The sequence below is a fragment of the Bos indicus x Bos taurus genome, chromosome 6, assembly GCF_003369695.1.
Source record: "Bos indicus x Bos taurus breed Angus x Brahman F1 hybrid chromosome 6, Bos_hybrid_MaternalHap_v2.0, whole genome shotgun sequence".
Taxonomy (NCBI): Eukaryota; Metazoa; Chordata; class Mammalia; order Artiodactyla; family Bovidae; genus Bos; species Bos indicus x Bos taurus.
This window is the reverse complement of record NC_040081.1, coordinates 103,122,681-103,137,743: the sequence shown is the minus strand read 5'-3', so window position 1 is coordinate 103,137,743 and position 15,063 is coordinate 103,122,681. Positions and strand designations below refer to the sequence as shown.

At 43.3% G+C, this 15,063-nt stretch overlaps 1 protein-coding gene across 7 annotated transcripts in view; it reads right to left on the bottom strand.

The window, feature by feature from the left end:
• The window catches only part of EVC2 (EvC ciliary complex subunit 2), a 165,787-nt gene that overhangs the window by 102,154 nt on the left and 48,570 nt on the right, over positions 1–15,063 (bottom strand). For all 7 annotated transcript variants that reach the window (XM_027545002.1, XM_027545001.1, XM_027544998.1 and 4 more), the window contains 2 exons: positions 6,760–6,894; positions 3,948–4,087 (listed from right to left, as the gene is read on the bottom strand). In XM_027545002.1, the coding sequence (XP_027400803.1) occupies positions 3,948–4,087; positions 6,760–6,894 (275 nt within the window). The remainder of the gene's footprint in view (positions 1–3,947; positions 4,088–6,759; positions 6,895–15,063) is intronic.

Genomic DNA, 15,063 nt, shown 5'->3' with positions numbered 1-15,063 from the left:
TACAGACAAACACAGGTTCAAAGCGAAGGAACAGAGGATGAAATTGTTAGCAAATGATGGCCAGAAAGGGTGTGTAGCCATACTCATACCAAGCAGAACAGACCTGAAGACAAAAATGGATAGTATATTATTATGAGGGGGGAAAGTTATTAAGAAGACATAAAAGTTATTAATGTATTTGCACCTAACATAGGAGCACCAACATATATAAAACAATTATTAACAGACTTAAGGGGAGAAATAGGGGCTTCCCTCGTGGCTCAGTGGTAAAGAACCCACCCACCAATGTAGGAAACGTGGGTTATATCTCTGAGTCAACAAGATGTCCTGGAGGAGGAAATGGCAACCCATCCCAGTTCTTGCCAGGAAAAATTACATGGACTTGCAGGCTACAGCCCATGGGGTCACAAAGAGTGGAACATGACTGAGTGACTGAGCACACACACACCCACAAAGGGAGAAATTATTTCACACAGTATCAGAAGTCCTAGCCAGAATAATGAGGCCAGAAAAAAACCTAAAGGTATCCAAATTGGAAGGAAAGAAGTAAAACTGTCACTATTTGCAGATGATATGACTTTATATATACAAAATCCTAAAGACGCCATCAAAAAACTGAAAGAAATAATAAACAAACACATAAAGTTGCAGGGTACAAAATCAACACACAAAAATCTGTTGCATTTCTATATGTTAACAATGAGCTACCAGAAAGAGACATGAAGAAGTAAATCCCATTTACAATTACAACACAAAATATAAAATAACTAGGAATAAATTTAATCAAAGAGGTGAAAGACATGGACAGTGAAAAGTACAAAGTGCTGTTGAAAGAAACTGAAGAAGGCACAAATAAATGGAAAGATATTCCATGCTAGTGGATTGAAAGGATGACCTTGTTAAAATGTCCATATTACCTAAAGTAATCTACAGATTCAATGAAATCCCTATCAAAATCTCAAGGACATTTTTCACAGAAATAGAGCAAAAATTCTAAAATTTATATGAAACCACAGAAGACTGAACCGCCAAAGCAATCCTGAGGGTAAAGAAAAATAAAGTTGCAGGTATCACAACTCCCGATCTCAGACTATGTTACAAAGCTGTAATCAAAACAGCATAGTACTGGCACAAAAGCATAGATCAATGGGACAGAATTGAGAGCCCAGAAATAAATGCATGCACATATGGACAATTAATTTACAACACAGCAGCAAAGAACATACGATGGATAAAGGATAGTCTCTTCAATAAATGACGTTGGGAAGGCTGAACAGGCACATGCAAATACAAAGAAACTAGGCCACTACCTCACATCATACTCCAAAATCAACTCAAAATGGACTGAAGACTACAATGTAAAACCTGAAACTCTAAAAGTCCTAGTGGAAAACATAGGCAGTTCATTCTTGGTCATGAGTCTTAGCAATATCTCCCCAGGTATGTCTCTTCAGGCAAAAGAATCAAAACAAAAATAAACAACTGGGACTACAGCAAACTAAAAAGATTCTGCACCGCAAAGAAAACTATCAACAAAATTAAAAAGCTATTGAATGGGAGAAGATATTTGCAAGCAATTATATCTAATAAGTAGTAATATCCAAAACATATAAAGAACTGATACAACTCAACAACAACAAAACAACCCACTAAAACATGGGTGGAACTGAATAGACATTTTTCAAAGAAGATATACAGATGGCTTACAGGCAAGTGAAAACAACAGCATGAATTATTAGGGAAACACAAATTAAAACCACAGTGAGGTATCACCTTGCACCTGTGAGAAGGACTATTATCTGGTGAGTGTTGGTGGGAATGTTGGTTGGATAGCATCATCAGCTCAATGGACATGAGTTTGAACAAACTCCTGGATACAGTGAAGGACGAGGAAACCGGGTATGCTGAAGTCCATGGGGTCACAAGGAGTCAGACATGCCTGAGAAACTAAACAACAGCAATGGCCACTATGGAAAATAGTCTCAACATTCCTCAAAAAACTGAGAACAGAACCACCATATGATCCAGTTATCCCACTCTGGGGTATTTACCAAATAATATGAAACCATTATTTTGAAAAGACACATGCACTCCCATGCTTACTGCATCATTACTCACAACTGCCAAGTTATGGAAGCAACCTAAATGCCCATGAACAGATGAATGGACAATGGATGACAGATGAATGGCCATGAACAGATGAATGGATAATGGAATACTACTCAGCCATAAAGAGATGAGACCTTTCCATTTGCAACAACACAGATGGATCTTGAGGGTATTATATAAGTGAAATAAGTCAGATGGAGAAGGAAAATACCATATGATTTCACTCATCTGTGGAATATAGAAAACAAATGAAAATACACGAACAAAATCAAAGAAAAACTAACTCATAGATACAGAGAACAGAATCGTGGTTACTGGAGAGGAAGCTGCTGGGGGAAGATGAAATGGATAAAGCAGATCAACTGTACGGTGATGGATGGAAACTAAATTTTTGGTGGTGAGCATGCTGTAGATACCCACACAGATACTCTACTTCTCTGTGTATATACATATATATACACCTATATATACATATATATAGATATATACACATAAATAAATAATAAATATATATACATATATACAATATTAAATATATACATAAATATACTCTACTTCTGTATATATACAGAGGTAGAAATATGTGGTACACATGAAACTTACAAAATGTTATAAACTAACGTTAATTCAATAAGTAAAAAAATAAAATAAAAATACTTTGATCTTGGTCCTTAAAGGTTAATAAATAGATAAATAGATAAAAAGAAAAGTGATGAACCCAGTTTAGCCAACAGTCACATCGCCTGGTCTGGATTCTCTCTCAATATGTCACTTCCTTTCCTTCACTACACTACTCAAGACCCCAATCCTCACATCAATCATACTGAGTTACTGACACTTCACCAAACATATATAACTTGCTCATTTCCTGTCTTGACATCTGCCCTTTTTTCTGCCTGAAAAGCCTTTCTTCTCTTAATCTACTTGAAAAGCTTCAAGAATTAGTTAAAATATCTCTTCCTCTGGGAAGCATTTCTATGACCTGCTCAGAGGTAATTACCTTTTCTTTTGTGTTCGGCGAGCCCCAGTCTTAGCATGGTACTCATCAAATTTTCATGGTCACTTCCATTTCTGTGTCTTCCCAATAGGTCAGACTGCCTCACAGCTCAAACTATGTTCTATCTTTTTTCTTAAATACCAAGCATAGTGTTCAGGTCATGGCAGTTGTTTGATTATGACTCAGTTGAGTTCAGTTCAGTTCAGTTGCTCAGTCATGTCAGACTCTTTGTGACCCCACTGACTGCAGCACGCCAGGCTTCCCTGTCCATCACCAACTCCCAGAGCTTAAACTCACGTACATTGAGTCAGTGATGGTATCCAACCATCTCATCCTCTGTCTTCCCCTTCTCCTCCTGCCTTCAATCTTTCCCAGCATCAGGGTCTTTTCCAATGAGTCAGTTCTTCACGTCAGGTGGCCAAAGTATTGGAGTTTCAGCTCCAGCATCAGTCCTTCCAATGAATATTCAGGACTGATTTCCTTTAGGATGGACTGGTTGAACCTCCTTGCAGTCCAAGGGACTCTCGAGAGTCTTCTCCAACACCACAGTTCAAAAGCATCAAATCTTTGGTGCTCAGCTTTCTTTATAGTCAAACTCTCACATTCAAACATGACTATAGCTTTGACTATATGGACCTTTGTTGGCAAAGTAATGTTTCTTCTTTTTAATATGCTGTCTAGATTGGTCATAACTTTTCTTCCAAAGATTACGACTACTGAGTGACAAATGAATGATAAGTAGGATGAATTAATGAATGAAATATTCTCAGCATTTGCTCTCATGCTGCTGTAGATAGAACATTCATGATACCTGCGGAAATATGTGACTCAGAATACTTACTCTTCTAAGGCTTGAAGCATGCTCCCGGGGTCCTCGGAAGATAGAATGTCTATCATTTGGTCATTGAGAGCGAGATCTTCATTCACACCATCAGCTGAGGTGAACTGGGAGTGCTCCAGCTTGTTTTCGTGATGCTGAACCTTCAAGAGAATTTCAGGAACAACAGTTGAGTGGGCCTTCCTGTGATGTCACATGCTGGAAAAGTCATGAGGGAACATGGGGATCTGTAATCAGAGAATCTAGCTGGCCTCACCACTGGTGAGCAGACAAGACTCAGGCACAACATTGTACTTTCCTGGGCCTCATTTTCTCATCAAAGAAATGGAATCATAATTCCTGTAGCCCTGCACAGACTTGTTGTGTGGATAAAACAAAGCAGGGGATAGAAAGAGCTTTATAACTATAAAGATCTAATACAAATATTTCACCATCATCATCATTGTCCCCCCATCCTCATCATCACCACCAAAACCATCATATATCACCATCACCACCATCATCGCCACCAATACCATCATATTATCACCATCATCGTCATCGTCATCGTGATGCAGAAGAATATTAACAGATGGCAGATGGACTTCAACATCATGGATCTGGTTGGCTTCTAATCAGAATATAGAGTTGTCAGATGGAAGTGACATCAGAGATAATTAAGCTCAATCCTTCAATTGGATAGATGATGTATCTGTGTTGCTCTCTGACATTAATAATGCCGCAAAAATGCATAATTATACTAACATTTAAGAATTTCTGTCCCTGTGCCTTGTATGAGTTACATCATGAAAATGTCACACAAAATGTATTGATGTCCCCACTTTACATATACAGAAAATGCAGCTCAGAAAGATGAAAATGACATTATTAGAGTTCACACAGTTCATAAAGAGCCTGCATGGTATTTGACCCAAAGTCTACCTAACTCTAAGGGCTGCCTTCTGCTTTATAACACATTTTCTCCTTGGTTACCACCACAAAGAAAAAAAAAATTTTATAATGTGGAAAGATTTCATATTGTGACGTTGGAAAAAAAAATACTACAAGAGTCTTCTTAATCTTAAATCTTAAATCTTAAATCAAATTCACACTTTGCTTTCCTCCCGTGGTTGTAACAATCAGCCTTTAATCTCCGAGAAATGAATTCTGCTCCTTCATCGAATGAGCAGGGTGAGTCTTGCTCATCTGTGATTGATAACAGCTTTGGGAGAGTAAGTAGAATGTCTCATTAGATGGGCTATTTTTCTTCTCTTCACTTCTGCCTGTCAAGGAGATTGTGGGTTGACCTCACTTTGAAATGACAAGTCTCTCCTCCAGGAAGTAGAGACAAAGTGAACAACGGGACAGGACTACCAGCCTCCAGAGGCGGGGGTGTCCCTGGAAGCCAGGTCTCAGCCTATACTCGGCCCCCTGAAGGCTGTTTGGCTTTACTGGACTCAGTTTCCTCACTACATGGTGAAGGAAAAAGATGACAAATGTTCCTTTCAAGTTGCTGGACCTCTGGGTAACAGTCACCCAGACCCCATGGTCCTGCAGAAATGAACCACCCCTCAGGGTGCTCACTCCCAGCAGTGACTTCTCATCCTAGGACAGCAACCTGTTTCCCTGCCTCCGTCTGTCCATCCTCTGATTGGCTGCGGGGTGATGGTGGAGACTCATTCCTTCACATGTTCACTAAGTGCCAAGTGCCAGGCTCCTTACCAGGCAATGGGGATTACAGCAGCCAGCATCAGTCCTCCAACCACGACCCCCGCCCTTGCTCTTCCGTGCCTTTGAGCCCAAGATCTACCAGCCATCACCTACACTTCTTTCCCTGAAGGCTCCTTCTGGCCCTTCAGACTCCATTTCAGGGAATAGCACCTTTGTCCTGGCCCCCTCCCCACCCCTGTCCTCAACCAGCAGCATTTCATAACTCAATACCCATTCTCTTTCTCCCTTCAGGCAGGATGACTCTGAGGCTGCTTCTACAATGTCCCGAGTTCCCAGGTGGGATGAAGAAGTGCCTGGTACCCACGGTGGTAGCTTGACTGGCTGCCTTCCTTCCCATCTCACTCCCCCATCCCCTACCTTTACTTCCTGGGGTCACTTTCCATATAAACTATTTGCATTTGGATCCTGGTCTCAGGGTGTGCTTCTGTGGGAATGCAGACCAAGACAGGAACACAGAGACTGAGGAATTCACAGATGGGGATAAACGGTGGGGAGGAGGGTTGTCCAGAAGCCAGGGCAGGAACCCAGAGAGAGGGCCCCTGACTCGGCCAGGAAGTGGCCAAGTGATGACTTCCAAGGAGAGGCAAGGCCAAAGATGAGTCTTACAGGACGTGTCAGAATCCTGCTCATTGAAGAGCAGAGGGAGTATTACAGAAGCATCCTGGTGAGTGTGGAGAGCTCAGCAGTCATTGTCTAGAGTGGGATGTCGGGGTGTGAAGCTGGACCATAGGGGGCTCTCTTTATAAGCCGCGCTAAGCCGTCTGGGCTTCATCCTGAGGACGAAGGGCAGACCAGGACCTGAATCAGGGTGTGGCATGAATGCACAGTGGGCCACACAGGCAGGCACTCAGTGATTCAGCCAGAATTAGGGGTTCCCAATCCTGGCCATCTGGTTAGAATCATCCAGGGAGCTTTTAAAAACAGCTAATGCTGGGGATGCCTCCCGGGAAAGCAGTCTGAGTCTGTGCAGGAGGGCCTAGCTTTGAGCATGCATCATGGTTACCCGGGGGTCCTGACATCCCTCCAGAGTTGAAGGATAAACTTGAACCTCACATCTACCACCAACCAACTGCCCTCCAGGAAGAAGATGTGCGTGGATTCCCACCTGATGTCTGGTAAGCGAGCTTCCCTTCACACATTGGTATCGAACCATGAAAAAAAGCACAGCCCAGGTCAGCACCAGGGAGAGGATGAAGGCCACGCAGAACCCTGCTGCGTGGAGGCCGTGGTTTGGCAGAACCTGTGGGATAAGAGAGAGAAACAGATCTGTTCGTGGTCACACTTCACATCTTTCAAGGCAAGTTACAACTGAGTTAGAGAAGAGCAAGAACAGAGTCAGTGAGACCAGCCCGGTGTGGATGGAGCTTTGCCTCCTATTAGCTGGTTGTCTTGGGACCACTGCTGAACCTCTTTGGGCCCAAGCACTTCAAGGAGCTGAGCATGGAGGCTTGCACATGACAGGACCAACCACCACAAGGCTGGTACATCACAGGCACTCAGGAATGTTAAATTCCCCAAGCAAATATGCAACAATCCTAAGGCAGCAGGAAGGAACCATGACATGCTTTCAGTCAGGCAGAATTTTGCAGAGGCCAGAGCAAGAATCCATAGTGCCCTCAACTTCCCTCAAGGTTGTCCACTCCCCCGGCCCTGGGACCACTACCCATTAGGGGTGGAGCCCACTTTGGACATCAGGGTCACTCTGGAGGATGCACATGGCAGGGGCGGCATCACACAGCAGAAGCAAAGCCCAATAATGACCATCCAGGGTGAGATGCAGAGCTCATGCTAGCTTCATTCAATGTGCCAAGCGTACTCTCTCCTGGACGGTTTCCTCCGGGCTCCACTCTGTGACATCCTGGGACTAATGTGGATCCACTGATGGGCCAGGAGTGGCCAGCACCAAGTAACAACTGTGAGAAGCAGTAAGTTCTAGGCTCCCCCCACATTCCACCCTTCCCTCCACCATCTCTTTGGGATCCAGAACATGATGGTTAGAGGGAGGGGTGGAATGGGATCTCTTTGGGATCCAGACAGCAGCAGCTGCCATCTCCCTAAGCACTCAGCATGGGGCAGGCCTGGGGCCAAGGTCGTGCTCTCACGTCGGGGCTCACATCGGAATCAACTGCATGGCCTGTGTTCCACCCTCAGGGATTCTGCATCACCAGACCTTGGGCAGCAACCGAAAAGAGGCACTTCTAGCAAGTTCCCAGGGGTTGCTGCCGTCCTTCTTGACCAGGGGCCACTCTCTGAGAACCCCTGGGCTAAAGGTTTCACAAGAACTAACTCCTTGAATTCTCCCAAAGACACTTTGAGTAAAATGAGGACAGCTCTGGCTTTCAAATCCTACAGACCTGAATTGGAATGCCTCGTCTATCAAAAGAGCTGGAAGGTAACAATATTTGGGGGCCATGGACTTGACCTCTGAGAACCTCAGTTCTCTTATCTGTAACATGGGGATAAAAACATTACTTCTCACAGCAGGGAGAGTAAATCAAATAAAAACCCAGAGGATATGCATGCAAAGTTCGACTCTTTTATTTAATTGACAAATATGTATTGGGTGTCTACTGGGTACTAGGCTACATGCTAGAAGCTAATAAGAAGGAGATGTTTTCTCCCTTGTGTGATTATGCTCTTCCTGTTGGCACTGGCCAGGGCTGACCCAGACTACACGCTTCTCACAGACAAGGGCCTGGAGCAGCACAGCAGCTGAAGCCTGGGCTCTAGACTCAGACCACTGGGCATGGGGCCCAGCTCTGTTACCCTGTGGCCATGTGGCATTGGGCAAATCACTTCATCTCTCTCTCTCTCTTTTTGGTGTGGAGCATTTTTAGTCTTTTATTAATTTGTTACAATATTGTTTCTGTTTTATATTTTGCCTTTTGGTTGCAAGGCACGTGGGACCTCAGCTCCCTAACCAGGGATCAAACCCGCACCCCCTGCATTGAAAGGTAACATCTTAGCCACTGGACAGCCAGGGAAGTTCTCACTTCACCTCTCTTTGCCTTTGCTCTTTCCTTGTAAGACAGAGATGAGAGCCCTCCAAAGGTTGTGCTGAGGATTAAACAAGAGACATGAACAAAGTCCAGCGAAGTCATCAGAAGAGGGCCTGACCATGAAACTCGCTCACGAAATGTGATTTTTGCCCTGCCTTCCCCTGTGGGCTGGGTGACCCAAGGCGACTCCACTGGTCCAGAAAGGGAGGCGCTATGTAGTGGCCATTAACCACTCATTTCATCAGAAGGTTATCTCAAAAACAGGCCTGGGAACTTCCTGGTAGTCCAGTGGCTAAGCCTCTGTGCTCCCAACGCAGGAGGCTCGGGTTCAATCTTTGGTCAGGGGAACTAGATTCCATATGCCAGATCTAAGAGTTTGCATGCTGCAACTGAGATCTGGTGCAGCTGAAATAAATAAATAAAAATAAATACTTAAAAAAAAAAAAAAGAAAGAAAACAGGCCTGGCTTGAGAGAGCCTCCCATTTTGATGATACTTTGATCCTTTGGAGAGTTTTTACCAAAATGTCTATACTCAAAAATGAAGGAAAAAATGTCTGTGTCCTTAACCAGGGGCTTTAAAAAGTCCATCCCTCACCTCTAGGGTTCATGCCTCAGGAAATAATTCGAAGCTATACATAAAAGTTTACACACAGGTTGGTTTTTGCCATACATTGACATGAATCAGCCATGGGTTTACATGTATTCCCCATCCTGAACCACCCTCCCTCCTCCCTCCACATCCCATCCTTTAGCCTCCAATTAAAATAAATAAAGTAAAAAAAAAAGTTTACACACAGGTTGGTTGATATGCACAGAAGATTTATTTACATATAAGACTGTTTTTAAGAACATTAAATAAAATAACAAATGTGGATGTATCCTAAATGCTCCACAATGTGGAGAATGGTTAAATATTTTAAGATTCTATGAATTATTCTATCCACATAATGGGCAATCATTCAGCCATTTTGTAAATTTTGAGAAGCAAGGTAACACATGCATGCCAGTGGGAGAAAATGGGTTTTTGACAGAAGGCAAGGGTTTAAAAAGAAAAGTGAATAACCTATGTGACCTTCTTCACCCTCTTCTAACTCTGCTTCCCAGAGGTTCAATTCAGTTCAGTTCAGTTCAGTCACTCAGTCGTATCTGACTCTTTGCGACCCCACAAATCGCAGCACACCAGGCCTCCCTGTCCATCACCAACTCCCGGAGATCACCCAGACTCACATCCATCGAGTCAGTGATGCCATCCAGCCATCTCATCCTCTGTCGTCCCCTTCTCCTCCTGCCCCCAATCCCTCCCAGCATCAGAGTCTTTTCCAATGAGTCAACTCTTCGCATGAGGTGGCCAAAATACTGGAGTTTCAGCTTTAGCATCATTCCTTCCAAAGAAATCCCAGGGCTGATCTCCTTCAGAATGGACTGCTTGAATCTCCTTGCAGTCCAAGGGACTCTCAAGAGTCTTCTCCAACACCACAGTTCAAAAGCATCAATTCTTCGGTGCTCAGCCTTCTTCACAGTCCAACTCTCACATCCATACATGACCACAGGAAAAACCATAGCCTTGACTAGACGGACCTTTGTTGGCAAAGTAATGTCTCTGCTTTTCAATATGCTATCTAGGTTGGTCATAACTTTTCTTCCAAGGAGTAAGTGTCTTTTAATTTCATGGCTGCAGTCACCATCTGCAGTGATTTTGGAGCCCAAAAAAATAAAGTCTGACACTGTTTCCACTGTTTCCCCATCTATTTCCCATGAAGTGATGGGACCCAATGCCATGATCTTCGTTTTCTGAATGTGGAGCTTTAAGCCAACTTTTTCACTCTCCACTTTCACTTTCATCAAGAGGCTTTTGAGTTCCTCTTCACTTTCTGCCATAAGGGTGGTATCATCTGCATATCTGAGGTTATTGATATTTCTCCTGGCAATCTTGATTCCAGCTTGTGTTTCTTCCAGTCCAGCGTTTCTCATGATGTACTCTGCATAGAAGTTAAATAAGCAGGGTGACAATATACAGCCTTGATGTACTCCTTTTCCTATTTGGAACCAGTCTGTTGTTCCATGTCCAGTTCTAACTGTTGCTTCCTGACCTGCATACAGATTTCTCAAGAGGCAGATCAGGTGGTCTGGTATTCCCATCTCTTTCAGAATTTTCCACAGTTTGTTGTGATCCACACAGTCGAAGGCTTCCAGAGGTTAGATAGTTAAATAGATATTGGTTTTAATTTCTATAGTTTAGTGAACCAGAATGGTTAGTTAACTTAAATATGCTAAAAATTACACATGCATCTTTATTTCTCTATTTATCAACATTACACATTGTTTATGCATTCCTGCTATGACAGATGTGGATTTAGGTCATGAATTTTTAACCTAAAAATCTGAAGGATTTGTTACCTCCCAAAGGCTTTATATCCCTCCTTACACTTCCTCCCAATTTTAATAGTTATATTCAGTTAGCTATCTTTGCCTAACTTTGAAAAGTTGAAACTCAATTTTTATGGCATTAAATTTAGAGAATATTTCTTGTCTTCTTACTAAGAAACATGGTGAAACTAAGGCCCGATATTTTCCTCCTCCATCTCTTTTCACTACTTCTGCCCTCCAGAATTTATTATTTATTTTATACATGCGTATATGTATGTATATTCTACAATCACATTTAAGTCTTTGTGGTGGTTTATAAGTTAATTCTAAAAATAAAAGAAATTAAAGACTATCATGATTATGATTAGACATACATATTCACTGCATATGAATGGATATGCATATTCACTCAAATTAACTGAATGTAATCCTGTGTAACTAAATGTACACCCCTGTGTGCGTGTGTATGCTAAGTCAATTCAGGTCTGACTCTTTGCAACGCTACCGACTGTAGCCCGCCAGGCTCCTCTGTCCATGGAATTCTCCAGGCAAGAATACTGGAGTGGGTTGCCATGCCCTTCTCCAGGGGATCTTTCCGACCCAGGGATCAAAACCAGGTCTTCTGCAGTGCAGGCAGAATCTTGGTCTGAGCCACCAGGGAAGCCCAATACATGCCCCTAAAAGTGACATATTTTTAATGCAGTGCCCTTTCTTACCCTATCAATTTTCAAAATCATGACATATTTTTAAGATTACTTCAATTTGGGCCAACACATCCCTGTGTAACTTTTTGTTTTTCCTGGGGTTTCTCATTGCTTTTCTTTTTCTTCCTGGTGTAACATCCGTTTCCTTAATGATATTAGTTGTTGCAGAGAGTCATTTTGTTGTTGTTGTTGTTCCTTAAAGTCGTCACTCCAGGAGCTCTCTGACATCCAGCTCTACCGAGGACTGGCTACTTTCTAGGCTTGCTGCACGGCTATAACTGGAGGTCTCTCTTTACTGCTTTCTGTATTGCACGCATGCTCAGTCATGAAGTAACATCCAACTCTTTGTGACCCCACAGACTGTGCCCTGCCCGACTCCCCTGTTCATGGGATTTCCCAAACAAGAACACTGGAGTGGGTAGTCATTTCCTTCTTCAGGGGATCTTCCCAACCCAGGGATAGAACCTGTATCTCTTGCATTGGCGGGCGGGTTCTTCACCACTGAGCCACCAGGGAAGTTCCTCCTATAACATTGTTATATTACTGATTAAAGAAAAACTATGTTTTGGAATCCATTCCTTACATTTTCTTATGTTTTGTTTTGTTTTTTTAGTTTGATAGAGCATTTTCCATATTTGTGTGGGCTGAAGTAAATTTGTGTAGAACATGCTTTTATTTCTCATGTAACTCTGCACTCATGTGATTGTTATCTTGGCTGAGTCCAAGGTCCAAAACCTTTTTCCCTCAGAATACTGATGCTGCCACTCCACTGTCTTTTAGTGTGCCTGATGACCTCTTAAAAGGATCTTGCTTTCTAGGAGTTTTAAGTTCTGAATGCTCAACCACTTACAAGAAGATTATGAACTATTTTTTAAATGCAGCAATACACACATTATATAATATTTACCATTTTAGTCATTTTAGAGTGTACATTTCAGTAATGTTAAGTACAACCACACATCACCACCATCTCCAGAACTTTTGCATTTTGCAAAACTGAAACATCTCCTCTGCCCAGTTCTGCTCCCCACTCCTCCCCTCCACAGGTGATCTGATTATGATGGGGGAGCCCCATGACCACCTCCTAGGTTCAGTGATTCACAAAGACTCACAGGACTCAGTATATAGTCATCCTCACACTATGATTACAGTGAAAGGATACAAAGAAAAATCAGCAATAGGAAAAGGCACGTGGGGCAAAGTCCAGTGGAAACCAGGAGCAAGTTTCCAGCCTCTTCTCCCAGCAGTCACACAGGACAGACTTAATTCCTCCAGCAGTCAGTGTGATGACCCATGTGAAATGCTGTCCACTAGGGAAACTCATTTGAGACTTGGTACCCCTGGAGAAGTGGAGGGGGTGGAGCCCTAGGGATACTAGAGGACAGGAAGGCCTGGTGTGCTGCAGTCCAAGGGGTCGAAAAGAGTTGAACACGACTTAGTGACTGAACAACAACAACAAGCCCTGGAGTAGGAAATGGCAACACACTCCAGTATTCTTGCCTGGAAAATTCCATGGACAGAGGAGCCTGGTGGGCCACAGTCCATGGGGTCGCAGAGTCAGACATGACTGAGTAACTGAGCACACAGGCACTCATGCAACTAGGGTTTTTACTCAGGCCTAGAGCCAGACATCCTGGAATGTGAAGTCAAGTGGGCCTTAGAAAGCATCACTACGAACAAAGCTAGTGGAGGTGATGGAATTCCAGTTGAGCTATTTCAAAACCTAAAAGATGATGCTGTGAAAGTGCTGCACTCAATATGCCAGAAAATTTGGAAAACTCAGCAGTGGCCACAGGACTGGAAAAGGGCAGTTTTCATTCCAATCCCAAAGAAAGGTAATGCCAAAGAATGCTCAAACTACCGCACAATTGCACTCATCTCACACGCTAGTAAAGTAATGCTCAAAATTCTCCAAGCCAGGCTTCAGCAATATGTGAACCATGAACTTTCTGATGTTCAAGCTGGTTTTAGAAAAGGCAGAGGAACCAGAGATCAAATTGCCAAAATCTGCTGGATCATGGAAAAAGCAAGAGAGTTCCAGAAAAACATTTATTTCTGCTTTATTGACTATGCCAAAGCCTTTGACTGTGTGGTCACAATAAACTGTGGAAAATTCTGAAGGAGATGGGAATACCAGACCACCTGAGCTGCCTCTTGAGAAATTTGTATGCAGGTCAGGAAGCAACAGTTAGAACTGGATATGGAACAACAGACTGGTTCCAAATAGGAAAAGGAGTATGTCAAGGCTGTATATTGTCACCCTGCTTATTTAACTTCTATGCAGAGTACATCATGAGAAACGCTGGACTGGAAAAAACAAAAGCTGGAATCAAGACTGCCAGGAGAAATATCAATAACCTCAGATATGCAGATGATACCACCCTTATGGCAGAAAGTGAAGAGGAACTCAAAAGCCTCTTGATGAAAGTGAAAGTGGAGAGTAAAAAAGTTAGCTTAAAGCTCCACATTCAGAAAATGAAGATCATGGCATCCAGTCCCACCACTTCATGGCAAATAGATGGGGAAACAGTGGAAACAGCGTCAGACTTTATTTTTCGGGGCTCCAAAATCACTGCAGATGGTGACTGCAGCCATGAAATTAAAAGACGCTTACTCCTTGGAAGGAAAGTTATGACCAACCTAGATAGCATATTCAAAAGCAGAGACATTACTTTGCCAACAAAGGTTCGTCTAGTCAAGGCAATGGTTTTTCCTGTGGTCATGTATGGATGTGAGAGTTGGACTGTGAAGAAGGCTGAGCACTGAAGAATTGATGCTTTTGAACTGTGGTGTTGGAGAAGACTCTTGACAGTCCCTTGGACTGCAAGGAGATCCAACTAGTCCATTCTGAAGGAGATCAGCCCTGGGATTTCTTGGGAAGGAATGATGCTAAAGCTGAAACTCCAGTACTTTGGCCACCTCATGCGAAGAGTTGACTCACTGGAAAAGACTCTGATGCTGGGAGGGATCGGGGGCAGGAGGAGAAGGGGACGACAGAGGATGAGATGGCTGGATGGCATCACTGACTCGATGGACGTGGGTCTGGGTGAACTCCGGGAGTTGGTGATGGACAGGGAGGCCTGGCGTGCTGCGATTCATGGGGTCGCAAAGAGTCGGACACGACTGAGCGACTGATCTGAACTGAACTGAACTGAGTCACTTAGGCATCCTCTGCCTGCTACCGTGTGTGTGTGCTAAGTCACTTCAGTCATGTCTGATTCTTTGCGACCCTACAAACTGTAGCCTGCTATGCCCTTCTCCAGGGGCTCTTCCTGACCCAGGGATCAAACCCATGGCTCTTATGTCTCCAGCACTGGCAGGTGGGTTCTTTACCACTA